Raw genomic sequence first — 14,254 nt, 5'->3', positions numbered from 1 at the left:
CTATGTGGTGAGTGCTGGTTCAATCAACATGTTGTACATCTGAAACTAAAGAATGTGTACTCTAAAAAAATTAAAGGAAAGAGGACTTTTCCAATGAGAATTCACTGTTTACAATCAGACTTTACTCTATTTCAGAACGACTTGCAGAAGTTCATGGATGTTACATTTGAAAAGATTCAGAACACAAATCAAGCTCTAAGTATGTTAAAGAAATTTGAAAGGTAAAAATTTGAAACAGATTCTATTCTGTCTTCTAAAACTGGGGCCATATGAACACAGTTTAGCTTATTTTGTTATTATTAATTAAAATCCTTTCTCGACAGTCTGCATAACAAGGTCAGAGTTTTTAAGTTCTTCAGATGTTAAGAGTTTGTTTTATTTCCTGTTAGCTTTGAACTACCATGAGATTGTCTATCATAATATTACTTAATGTTTAAGTAATTAAAAAAAATTCTTACCAGGTTAATGGTTTTGCTTAGATTTTAAGGATTTATACTATTTTTTTTTTTTTTAAGTAAACTCTATGCCCAATGTGGGGCTTGAACTCGTGACCCTGAGATCAAGAGTCACATGCTCTACTGAGCCAGCCAGGCATCCCAATACTATTATTTAAAGCCACTTTATTGAGATAATGGATGGATTGATACTATTCTGATTTTTTAAATATGCCAACCAAATATCTCATTTTTTTCCATTACTGTATGTTTTTAAAAAAATGTTTATTTATTTATTTTGAGAGAGAGAGAGAGAGAGGAAAAAAAAGAGTGAGCGGGGGAGGGGCAGAGAGAGAGGGAGATAGAGAATCCCAAGCAGGCTCTGCAGTTATCATTACAGAGCCTGATGTGGGGCTCGATCCCATGACCCTGGGATCATGGCCTGAGCTAAAATCAAGAGTCAGATGCTCAACTGACTGAGTCAGCTAGGGACCCCTCCTTTGCCATAGGTTTTAAAATGAACCTTTTTTTTTTTTTAAAGTTTATTTATTTATTTTGAGCGAGAGAGACAGAGAGAGTGTGCAAGTGGGGGAGGGGCCGAGAGAGCAAGAATCCCAAGCAGGCTCTGCACTGTCAATGCAGAGCCTGATGTGGGGGGTCAAACTCGTGAACCATGAGATCATGACCTGAGCTGAGATCCAGAGACGCTCAGCTGACTGAGCCACCCAGGTGCCCCGAAAATAAATCTTAATAAAGGAGATTGCTAGGTATCTTCCCATTCATTCAAACCATTCACTTTTTGTTTTTTTTCAGGTTGAATATACCTAATCTTGGTATTGATGACAAATATCGGCGTATTCTTGAAAACTATGGGGCTGACGTCGATATGATCTCCAAGCTGTATACGAAGCAGAAATGCGATCCTCCTTTGGGTCGAGATCAGCCTCCCGTTGCTGGGAAGATTTTGTGGGCCCGACAGCTCTTCCAGAGGATTCAGCAACCAATGCAGCTTTTCCAGGAGCACCCGGCTGTGCTACAGACGGCTGAAGCCAAGCCTGTGATTCGCTGTTACAACAGGGTGGCCAAAGTCCTCCTGGAGTTTGAAGTTCTCTACCACAGGGCATGGCTTCAGCAAGTGAGTCTCTACATGTGTGCCCTTCAAAGACGTCTTCGTTGCCAGGTCAAGAGGAAACCCTCTGCTAGCATTTTATTCCTGTAGAAAGTTGGATTTGTGGGTATTTCATAAGACAGGTTTGGTTGAATGTAGGTAATCAAAGAGTATAATATGTCCATGAAGAAAAATAATGATTGATTTTGAAAAAAATTATAAGGCAGGTAACAGAAGCTCATTTTTATTTAATTTACAAACTCCTAAGAGAGAAAGAAGATCCTGTTTATTGGTTCTTTTACCTAGTCGATTAGGATTTCTGACTTTTTTCGAATCCATTAACTTCCTTGATGTGTCGCTAAACATTAGTATGTCTCTGTAAAGCGAAATCTTAAATTTTCTTTGGTTATCCTAGGTTCATCAAATTGTATTTCATACCCTACCCACTCTTGTATGTCTTTGCAGACTGACGGGAAGTATCTCAGAGGATGAAATTCAGCCTTACAGGCCCCCTAAAATGCTAGCCCATTTTCCTGGTTTAGCTCTTGGTGCCTGAGCCAATAACAGAGAGGTCTCCATGGTGGTATTCATAGTTTCTCTAGATAACTAAAACCGAATTTAGTGGGTTGAATAAAACTTTTATTAGGAAGAATAATGAGTTGGGCACGACGGTATCAGGGAGCTAAACGGGTTTTGAGAAGCCTCTGCAGTGTCCACTTACCTGTTGGGTGTGAGAGGGTCATGACCCAGGCATTTTGTCAGATTGACTGCACAGCATCACTACCAAGAGCTCGAAGGCACTTTTCTGAAAGTGACCTTGGAAGAAGAGTGTCGTCTTTGGTTTGAGCAGCTCAAATCCAAGGAAGAACACTTACTGGTCATCATTCCCAGAAATGACTGAGCTAGACCCCCTGTCGAGGCGCTGAACTTTCTAATAGTAAAAATGTTGATCTCTTGACACAGATTGAAGAAATTCACATAGGACTTGAGGCATCTTTATTGGTGAAGGCTCCAGGCACGGGGGAATTGTTTGTAAACTTTGACCCACAGATATTAACCTTATTTAGAGAGACAGAGTGCATGTCACAGATGGGTCTGGAAGTGTCACCGTTGGCGGCTGCCCTGTTCCAGAAACGGGATGTATACAAAAAGAACTTCAGTAACATGAAGGTATGGTACTTTAATTTTTTCCTGTTTCTGGCTAGGCCCAGTTTGCATTAGAAAAAAAAAAAAATCTGGTGGTATGTCACTATTGAGGGATAGCAAGTGCTCAGGATGACTGAGGTGGAGATTGAGAAGGAATGTGACTGTAGGGAAGGTGGAGGCCAGCTCATCACCGATCATGTAAACGCAGGTTATAAGTTTGAAGGCACCAGGAAGACATTGCAAGAATTCAAGCAGGAGTTTTTACGATAAAAATCGTTCTTGCTGCTACAGAGAGAATAGATTTTTAAGGGGACAAGAGTGTCAGTGCGAAGGCAGGGTGCAGGCTGTTGTGCTGCTTCAGGATGGAGATGATGGTGGGTTGAAATTGGGTGGCAGCTGAGTAGTAGATCAGTGGATTAGAGAATAATTGTCCATAGGCAGGTTATGAGAGAACTCAAGGATGATTCCTTTGTTTTTGGTGTGAGTGACTCAATGGATTTACTAAAGTAGGGCGATTATATATTTCCGTGTAGTTCATATTCTTGTACCATTTGCTTAATCAGATGCAGTAGCCCAAAATGAAAGTTCCATTTATGGAGATGGCAAAGGCTGGATCTAGTATATTTTGGAGGACAGGAGGAGATCAATAATGTCCATCTGAAGTAGAAGATGATTTTGAGAGATCTAAGTGGAAGTATTATCCATGCAGATAGATATGTAAGTCTGGAGTAGAGTGGAGGAGTCAAAGTGGAAGGCATAGTTTTGAGAGTTTTATTTTTATTAAATTTATTTTTTTATTTTTGAGAATTTTAAGAATATAGTTGGCATTTAGGGGCAGCTGGCTGGCTCAGTGGGAAGAGCACGCAACTCTTGATCTTGGGGTCATGAGTTCAAGCCCCACATTTGGTGTAGAGATTAATAAAAAAAATAGATAAACTTAAAATATAGTTGGTATTCAATGTTATTGTCTTGGATGAGATCTCCAAGGAAGAGAATGTAGATAAAGTGGAGTAGAAGGCTACGGGTTGCCCCAATGTTAATGGGTCTGACAGAAGAGGACAAGTGTGCAACATGAGTAACTGGTAAGAGCAGATATTTTGGTAGGTTGGAGGACCACCTCAGATGTTGCAGAGTTATCGTGCTGAATATTTAACAGAGCTCGCAGGTTCCCACAGTTATGCTGAGAGCTTGTTTTCTTCTTCTGTTCCTTGGAGTGTGGTTCAAACAGGAAAGAAAATGAGCCCACATAGACTAATAGTTATGAGAATGGATTCTAAAACCAGTTTGATCTGGATACAAATCATTATCTTTGGGCAAATTGTTTTACCCTTTGAAGCCTCAGTTTGTCATCTATAAAATGAATAATATCTCATGGGGTTAAAGGATTAAGGTGAGAGGTAGAAGGTCTGCTGATTTGCTTTCCAGGTAGAATAAGTGATGGGCATTGAAAATAGATAAGCCGTGGATAATTGATTGAGGAAATGTATAAGTAGCTGCTAATAGAACCATCCAACATAGGCTTTTTCAAAGTGGTTTTCATGGAAATTGAAAGGATATAGAGAAATTGCAGAAAAGTATTGTATGAAGAAAGGATGATGTGGTCCATTTGGGAAATGTTGGGTTTAACAAAATTCACAAAGTCCGTTGGGTTTCTTACTTCTTTCTTGTGGTTTTTGCAGAATTATTAATTTTAATTGTGACTTTCCAAGAAGGAGGATCATGTATACAGTGGTTTCCAAGCTTATTCATCCAGGGACCACTTTTCCTTGTAGAATCTCTTAGGGCTAGTAGTTCAGGGAAAACATTTGGGTAAACGTTGATCTAATGATAAACAGTATCAACATGCACATTACAAATATGAGCTTAAAAACAATTGTATTTATAGAAGTACATCAAATTTACTTTCTTATAATTAATTATTATTAATACTAACATTATGAAAAAAGGTAGGCTGCAAGTACTTTTAGTCTTATTTAAAATGGTAATGTATGGGGCACCTGGGTGGCTTACTCAGTTAAGTGTCCCGATTCGGCTCAGGTCATGATCTTACGGACTGGTCCGTGAGTTCAAGCCACACATTGGGGTCTGTGCTGACAGCTCAGAGCCTGGAGCCTGCCTCAAGTTCTGTGTCTCCCTCTCTCTCTGTCCCTCCCCTGCACTCTGTCTCTCTCTCTCTCTCTCTGTCCCTCCCCTGCACTGTCCCTCTCTCTCTCTCTCTCTCTCAAAAATAAAAGATAAACATTAAAAAAATTTATCAAATGGTAATATATGAACAGAATACTGACACAGTTCAATATTATACAACAGGTAAATTTCATTGTAGGACAGAATCCACGAGTTTGTAATCACAAGCACTCCTTCTGATAACAACTAATTAATAAATTAGGGAAATATTGATGGATCACCTCCTATATGCCAGGTACTCTTTCAGGTGCATTGGACAAAGCAGACAAAATTCTTGAAGAGAATTTTCTATAGAAACTCTTGTCCTTATATTCTAGTTGGGTAAGACTGAAAATAATCAATGAACATTCTAAATAGATAAATTACATAGTTTATTGGAACGTGATAGGCACTATGGGAAAAAATGGAGCAGGACACAGGATAAAATGTTTGGGTGGTTTTTGGTGATGGTTTACAATATTAAGTAGGTATTCAGGACAGGCTGAATTGAGAAGATGGCATTCGAGTAATTATTTGAAGGGGATACAAAGGACCTGAGGCTAGGGACCAGCAAGGATGACAGTAGGGCAAGAGTAGGTAAGGGATGAGAAGAATGATTAGAGATGAGATCAAAGAAGTAATGGGGACCAGATTGGGTAGATCTTTGTAGACCAACATAAGAACTTGTATCCCTGAATGAGATGGGAAGGCATGTGGCTATGTAAGCAGAGGTATTACCCAGGCTGATTTACATTTTGAAAGGGTCATTCTTGTTGCTAAATTGAGCACAGACTGTACGGGGCATTAGTGGAAGCAGGGAGACAATGGTAGACCGTTACAGTAATTTAGAGGAGAGTCAGCGATAGTGGTAGCACTGCATATAGTAAACAGGTCAGATATAGGATCTCTTGAATGTGGAACAAACAAGACAGCCTGATGGATTGCCTGTGGGTGGGAGAGACAGACAGAAGCCACCATCAGCTGAGATGGAGAATGCTGTGGGCAGAGGTTTTGGGGAAGAACAAACTTTCAGTTTTGGACATGTTAAATCGAAATGTCTTTTATATATTCATTTGGAGATACTGAATAGGCTTAGGCCTTGTTTGATTCTGGATTTGAGGAGTGAGATCTGGGCTGAGATGCGAATTTAGTTGTCTTTGGCATACAGATGATACCTAAAGCCATGACATTTGGTGGGATCAACGCCGGTTCCTGACTCCTTATATGCTTTGGGTCTTACATCAAGACTTGGCGTGGGGCTCCTGGGTGGCTTAGTTGGTTACGTGTCTGACTCTTGGTTTCAGCCCAGGTCACAGTCTCATGGTTTTGTGAGTTCGAGCCCTGCATCAGGCTCTGCGCTGAGCGCGGAGCCTGCTTGGGATTCTGTCTCCTCCCTCTTTCTCTGCCCTCCCCCTCTTACACTGTCTCTGTCTCTCTCAAAAATATATAGATACCTTAAAAAAAAAAAAAAAAAAAAAAGATTTGGCTTATGATTCCAGCAATGGGCTGAGGCAGATTTCTTTTCTTTTTTCTTTTTTAGAATTTACATCCAAGTTAGTTAGCATATGGTGCAATCATGATTTCAGAAGTAGAAGCCAGTGACTCATCCCCTACATATAACTTCAAGTGCTCATTCCACACTTGATCTTAGCCAAAAGGCCGAGAAGCGATCAAGTGCTCATTCCAACAAGTGTCTTCTTAATGCCCCTTAACTTACCCATTTAGCCCATCCCCCCCACCCACAACCCCTCCAGCAACCCTCAGTTTGTTCTCTATATTTAGGAGTCTCTTATGGTTTGTCCCCTTCCCTGTTTTTATATTATTTTTGCCTCCCTTCCCTTATGTTGATCTGTTTTGTATCTTAAATTTCACATGAGGGAAGTCGTATGATATTTGTCTTTCTCTGATTGACTAATTTCGCTTAGCATAATTCACTCTAGTTCCATCCATGGCAAGATTTCACTCTTTTTGGTTGCCAAGTAATATTCCATTGTGTATATATACCACATCTTCTTTATCCATTCATCTGTCAATAGACATTCGGGCTCTTTCTATACTTCCACTATTGTTGATAATGCTGCTATAAACATTGGGGTGCCTCTGCCCCTTCGAAACAGCACACCTGTATCCTTTGGATACACCTAGTAGTGCACCTAGTAGTGCAATTGCTGGGTCGTAGGGTAGTTCTATTTTTAACTTTTTGAGGAACCTTCATACTGTTTTCCAGAGTGGCTGTACCAGTTTGCATTCCCCCCAGCAGTGCAAAAGAGATCCTCTTTCCACATCCTCATTGACATCTATTGTTGCCTGAGTTGTTAATTAAGCCATTCTGATTGGTGTGAGGTGGTATCTCATTGTGGTTTTGATTTGTATTTCCCTGATGATGAGTGATGTGGAGCATTTTTTCATGTGTCTGTTAGCCATCTGGATGCCTTCTTTGGAAAAGTGTCTCTTCATGTCTTTTGCCCATTTCTTCACTGGATTATTTGTTTTTTGGGTGTTCAGTTTGATAAGTTCTTTATAGCTTTTGGATACTAACTCTTTATCTGATATGTCATTTGCATATATCTTTTCCCATCCTGTTGTTTGCCTTTTAGTTTTGCTGATTGTTTCCTTCACTGTGCAGAAACTTTTTACTTTGATGAGGTCCCAATAGTTCATTTTTGCTTTTGTTTCCTTTGGGCTGAGGCAGATTTCTGGTGACCCCAGCATTTTGGGTGATGAGTATGGTCCACAGGAATTGCCCAGAGGAGCAGGAAGTGGGTGGTGCCAGCATACAAAGTTGAATGAATGAGCTTAGTGATGCACAGACTAAGTCACTGGTAACCTGGTCTAGAAAGTCACTTGACCTTAGAACTTTTCTCCCCTTTTTGGGCAGGGGAAGGGGTGAGAAACTCCTACTCTTAATTTCTCTCAGCTGTATTTCATTGGATTAGGAATTTGTATTTAGGGAGAGATTTTGCCTCTCCCATTCTTGTGTTGTTTTGGCCACTCTACCTGCCTCCACTCTACTGTTGGAGCCCTACAGCTGGACTTTAACTAAAAGCCATCCTTTTGGATAAGAAAAAAATGAGATAGTAGAAGTGTGATATTCATTGATCATTTAACCTCCATTTCATTGCAGATGATGCTGGCCGAATACCAGAGAGTGAAGTCAAAAATGCCTCCCATCATAGAGCAACTGATGGTCCCTCATTTGGCTAAAGTGGATGAAGCTCTCCAGCCTGGCTTGGCTGCACTGACCTGGACGTCACTGAACATTGAGACGTACTTAAAAAACACTTTTGCGAAGATCAGTAAGTCTGTCTGAATAGTTATTATTTCTCATTTTTGAAAGGCTGTGTTCTTAATGTCTATTGTATAATTTCTTCTAGATACTGGGATATAAATAATGAAATGAGACCGTTATTCTTAAGCTGTTCCTTAGGGAATTTTACCAAAATACATGAACTCATTAATTTCCTGGAAATTCACTATTTAATTTTATCTCCCAGAGATTAACTGGATTTAAAAATCATACTTACTATTGGACATTCGACTTTCAATAAGATGGTCAATTTAAAGTTGGAAAACTGTGATCCAGAGATGCTGGGTGACTGCTAATGTGATATAGATGTAAGCAGTAAGGGTGAGTTTAGAACCCAGTTTCCTTGCCTCCAAAACAATATTCTTTCCAAAATACAGCTCCCTGGGAACTAAAACAGGAGGAAATAGGCTAACATTCTAGAAGGAGATATTTAATAAAAGGTATAAAAACTTCATAATAAGAGTTATCACAACCAAATTAGAACAGGCTCTACCAAGCTATACTTTAGTACTATTCTCCCTAGAGAATATTAGGATTAGAATGTTTGCATTTGGATGTCTTATTATTATGTTACCTGGGACAGGAGCTAGCTTCTAAAGAAGCTCTCCTTAGTTCTCGCATTCTGTTTTCTCTTTGCGATTTACATGAAGGATCTGAGATGGATGTCAGAAGTCCAAGATGACTCTTAGGGAGTTAAAAATCAAGGTATCAGCACAGATAGTTCCTTCTGGAGGCTTTGGGGGAGAGAATCCTTTCCAGTTTCCAGAGGTCACCTACATCCTTTGGCTCATGGTCACTCCATCTTCAAAGCCAGTAACATAGTATTCTTAAATCTCCTTTTCTCTGTTTCTCTGTTTCCATGGACTTTGACTCTCCTTCTTTCCTCTTATAAGGACTCTTATGGCTACACTGCTCCCACCTAGTGTAGATAATTCCCACCTAGATAATTTAGGACAGTTTCTACATCTCAAGATACTTAACTTGATCACATCCGCAAAGTCCCCTTTGCCATATCAGGTAGCATCTGAAGGGGATTAGGATGTGGACATCTTGGGGGATGGGGTGGCTCACAGATGTCCTCGAAGAAGCTTTATAGAATCAGATACAGTAAAGAATTTTATTGAGCATTCATGCTTACCTAAAAGTGTTGGCTCTCTTCTAGTTGGAAATAAGCTTACCAGGCAAAACTTTTTGGTATCTTGATATTAACTTAGAAATGGTTGAAAACTTTTAAGGCCTTATTCTATAGGAAGTAAAGGTATTTATTTAAGGGAACATTTTACATCTTTGATACATCATGAGTATATGACATGGACTTGCCTGTATTCAATTTTAACTTCATTTCCTAGATGAAAACCGTATCAGAAGAAAAGAGAATTTACTCTGTGGTATCCGTTGAAAACCATATTATCCCTTAGATAGAGCTTTATTAACCATCATTCCTACTTTTGATGTAAAAGTGTTAATTTCCTCTGGAATTGACCTTTCTGTCTATGGAACTTAGTGTTCAATATTACTTCAGCACAACTTAAAAAAAATGTACCTTATGATACTAACAGTAAAAGAAAAACCGAGGGAATTGTTTCACTTCAGTAATATCTGTTGGGGCGCCTGGCTGGCTCAGTTGGTGGAGCATGTGACTCTTGATCCCGGGGTTGTGAGTTCAAGCTCCATGTTGGGTGTAGAGATTACTTAAAAACAAAATCTTAACAGAGAATTATCTGTTGAATACCTCCTGAGGAATAGGTGCAGAGCTGTGTTGAACAAGCAAGGATGACAAGGAGGAATTCTAGAAGAAGAAGAGACACATGAGTAGATGAGTAGGCAATATGGCGCACGTACAGCTAGAAGGATGCTCAGGGGTCAGTGCCAGCGCAGGAGGAGGGGGCAATTCGAATATGTGCAGAGTCACAGGAAGCCTCCTGAGGGAGATGCATTCGAGCCAGTCCTTGAAGTCTTGAGTCAGAGAGAGGCAGGTCGAGAGAGCCAGAGCCGGGAAACCAGTTAGAGGAAGGACAGTGTGAGAAAACCAAGAGAGACACAGCGGTCCCCAGTGACCGTAATCCTGATTTCACCACTGCAGTTTGGCCGTGTACATTTTTTTTTTTTTTTTTTGAAAAAAGAAAAGTGCTTCATCCTTTGTATTCACTTTTATTTTTTCCAAAGAGGACCTGGAATTGCTGCTTGACAGAGTCAACGATCTGATGGAGTTTCGCATTGATGCCATTCTGGAAGAAATGAGCAGCACGCCGCTTTGCCGGCTTCCCCAGGAGGAGCCACTTACCTGCGCCGAGTTCCTCCAGATGACAAAGGTTATTAGGAGATTGATGTTTTTATTAAAATTTTTAAAATAAAGGGCATGTTTCGAAGCATAAATTACATATTTTTCTTCTGTCTGTAACTGGTCTGTGATAGGTGTGATCAAACGCAGAGCTTTCTGGCAGTAATTTGAAAACGAAGAGGAACGTATCTAAGGAGTCACTTAGACACGAAGAGCAGATCATTTCTTTTCAGACCAGTAGGAGGGGAAATTGCCATGGGACGCATTTCTCGTTTTTTTCCATATTTTTTGAAAAATAGAGCTATTTTGTTGAAGAGCTTCCAGTATGCTAGTGCTAATTAATAAGGCGATTGTTTTAAGTAGCTTCAGAACAGAATTTCTTCCTTAAACATTTCTGTGGAGCACTGCTCCCCAAACAGGTGTCCGATGGCACACAGTTCCAGAGTCACTGCCCGGAAACCGGGAAAGCTGGGTCTGGGTGGAGACTGCTCAGGGTAAGGACCCTTCCCCCAGTTACCCTGGCAGCATCTTCACTCATTAACGTATTCAAATAACAGCTTTCAGAAGATCTCCTGGGAGAGCCTTTGTAACTTGCTTTGACCCATTATTTCTTACACTTTTTTTTTTTTTTTTCCAAATGGAACACTTTCTTCCTTATACCAGGATTAAGATCCTGCAAACGGTGTTCCATGAATTGGCCCTTTGGAAATGTCACTTTGGCATCACTGCAGTGTTCTCGATGGGCATCCTGATGATAAGAATTCATCAGTGATGATTTTGATATGGTGTGTCAGGAGTCCTCAAGACCACCTCCACTAGAAGGATGATTTATAAGAATGGCCGATTAAGGGATGTCTGAACGGCTCAGTTGGTTGAGTGTCAGACTTCGGCTCGGGTCATGATCTCACAGTTCATGGGTTTGAGCCCTCCATCGGGCTCGCTGCCGTCAGCACGGAGCGCACAGAGCACACTTCAGATCCTCTGTCCCCTGCTCTCTCTCTCTGCCCCTCCCCACTCTCTCTCTGTCTCTCTCAAAATAAATAAACTTAAAAAAACAAAAAAGAATGGAAGATTGGTAAGAAAGACTCCCGGAAGTCAGCACCTACTTGCACTAAAGACTGAGACTTACTAGAGTGATGTAGTAAAGACACCCAGGCCATAGGGGAGCGAGGTGGTGGGGGGTTGGAGGAATGCATGTGTGCATTCCTTATGCTCTCTCACTCTCTTGAGGGGCCACACAGAGCTTACTCTCTCTCTAGCAACAAAAATGCAGCAACATGTTTGCAACATTTCTGCTCAGGGAAGTCCATGAGAAACTCAGTGCCCAAGCTTTTTATTGGGTGTGGTCACATAGGCACCGTCTGCCTAGCATGGACCAAAATCCCAGGTATCCAGAAGGAAAACAGGTATGCAGCATAAACCACACTGTTTGCACAGGCTGTGTAGGCACAGTGAGCCAGTCTTACCAGCTGGGGAGCCGTGGGAACCTTCCCCAAATCCAGGCCCCCAGACACCAGCCAAAGACCAACGTCCCAAGCAGAATAGTAGTCTCAGTCCCGTCCTGGTAACACATGTTACCTTTTCTGCATATGTGGTAATCTTCAGTTTACATTAAATTACTACTAGATAACCAAAATTAAATGTCAGCATTTTAGAAATTCCTATTTCTTCCTTCTCTCAGACGCACCAGCTGTGTCTACACCCCAAACTCCCCCTGCCCGCGCGCCCCTGCTCATTTGTCATGCTCTTGCCCTCTGAGAAATCACTTAGCTTCATGGTTTTAATGTTACCCCTATTCGTAGGATTATTCTATAAAAATACATCTCTTTTAAATTTAAGCACAAGCTGTTAAAAATGGGAAAAATACTATTTTTTTTTTTTTTTTTTTTAATCATTTAGACCATGCTTGTGACAGTTTGGGTATACGGACTGTTTTATATGCCTCTCAGTAAAGTTGTGATCCCCTGCTACACGTGCAGCAGATTTTGATTTGTTTTTTATTATCTATTTATTTATTTTTTAAAAATTTATTTAGACAGAGAGAGCACACAAGCAGGGGAGGGGCAGAAAGAGAATCCCAAGCAGACTCCACATTGTCAGTGCAGAGCCTGACACAGGGCTCGAACTCTCAAAGTGTGATTCATTATCTGAGCTGAAATCAAGGGTCAGACACTTCACCAACTGAGCCACCCTGGTGCCTCGTATTTTGATTAAACAAATAGTTTTTTAAAGTAATCTTTATACCCAACATGGGGCTCGAACTCACAACCCTGAGATCAAGAGTCGCGTGTTCCAGTGACTGAGCCAGCCAGGTGCCCCTCCAGCAGATTTTGAATAGTGTTTTTCTCTCCCACTTAACGTTTTTTCAAGAACTATTTCTCATGTTGCTATGTGGCTTTTATAGCCACCTTTTTAATGATGCCTTCAGAATATTCTATTGAGTTCATGTACCTTAATTTACTTACTCATTCCCTGTTGCTGGACGTTTGGGTGGTTTCCAAAGTTTTGCTATTTTGCCAAGAGCTGCAATGAATATATTTATATGTATCATGTTTTCCCCTTTAGGACTATTTCTTTCTTCAAAGCAAAATTATTGCATCAAAGAATGTGGCTTCATTTAATAGCTCTTAATATTTGTAGCCAACTTGCTTTTCAAAGGGATGGCATCAGCTTCCAATGCCATCGGCGACGTAATGGTACCAATTTCACTATCTTTCAACAGATACTGTTTTATAATAATAGTGATAAATTATAACAGAGATTTTATTATAAGTTATATAATAAAACAACACATTTATTATAAATAAAATATAATCAATTTTTTGAAATAAATAATTTGAAATTATTATAACTTATTCATTTCAGTTTAAGTAGCAGAATCATAGAACCTAATCTTAATTTGCATTTTGATTACCAAAATGAGTGATTACCAATTAAGTGAATGCTTTCTCTTGAATTTGTTTGCTTTTTTAAAAAAGTTTGTTTATTTTGAGAGAGAGTGAGAGAGAGAGAACGCGTGCATGCTCACGAGCGAGGGAGGGACAGAGAGACGGGGAGAGAGAGAATCCCAAGCAGGCTCCATGCTGTCAGCGCAGAGCCCAACACACGGCTTGATTCCAAAAACTGTAAGAGCATGACCTGAGCCAAAACCAAGAGTCGGAGGCTTAACCAACTGAGCCACCCAGACGCCCCAGAATTTATTTACTTGGGGATATAGCAATGAGCAAGACAGATGAAATCCCTGCCTTCATGGAGCCCGTTTTCAAGTTCAGGATTCAGAAGAGCAAATAAACAAAAAAGCCAGTAACCCAACAAGTTAGGAGGTGATAAGCTCAGTAGAAAAAAATTAAGAGGGTAATGAAGAAAAGGAGTATCTGATAGACAGTTGTGATTTATGTTGATGGACAGGGATGACTTCTGCTATTACATTTGAGCATTGGAAATGAGGGAGAAAGCCTTGGGAATAACTTTGGGGAAGAGAATTCCAGGCAGAGGGAACAATAAGTGCCCCGAGGCAGAAACTTGTTATGGTAGCTGGAGGAAGATGTTGCGTTAAAGTTCACGGTGTATGTTCTTATGCTGAGGGGGAAGGAGAAAGGGAATGGCTAGTAAGTATGGTGTCTGGGAAGCAGGGGAGTCTGTGATTTAGAACTCACGTTGTGTGGTTATTCTTAAACAGAAGGGGACATACCGCATTCACTGAAAAAAGATAAGGGGTTAATGATAGAGGCCAGTTTATCTTCTGAATGAGGGCGTGGGATCAGGGATTTGGGTGAGTCCCCACGTCTTGGCCTTTATTTGCTTTGTGCTGTAAA

The 14,254-nt window shown here is 40.5% G+C and overlaps 1 protein-coding gene across 2 annotated transcripts in view; it reads left to right on the top strand.

Annotated features, from left to right (window-relative positions):
- Positions 1–14,254, top strand: part of DNAH5 (dynein axonemal heavy chain 5) — a 284,081-nt gene that overhangs the window by 88,791 nt on the left and 181,036 nt on the right. For both annotated transcript variants that reach the window (XM_078444422.2, XM_078444417.2), the window contains exons 13-17: positions 136–221; positions 1,248–1,569; positions 2,506–2,712; positions 7,976–8,147; positions 10,325–10,470. In XM_078444422.2, coding sequence (XP_078300548.2) covers positions 136–221; positions 1,248–1,569; positions 2,506–2,712; positions 7,976–8,147; positions 10,325–10,470 — 933 coding nt within the window. The remainder of the gene's footprint in view (positions 1–135; positions 222–1,247; positions 1,570–2,505; positions 2,713–7,975; positions 8,148–10,324; positions 10,471–14,254) is intronic.

This window comes from Panthera onca, chromosome A1 (assembly GCF_046562875.1).
Source record: "Panthera onca isolate mPanOnc1 chromosome A1, mPanOnc1 haplotype 2, whole genome shotgun sequence".
Classification (NCBI taxonomy): domain Eukaryota; kingdom Metazoa; phylum Chordata; class Mammalia; order Carnivora; family Felidae; genus Panthera; species Panthera onca.
The sequence above is the reverse complement of the archived record's forward strand: the minus strand, read 5'-3'. Positions and strand labels throughout refer to the sequence as shown.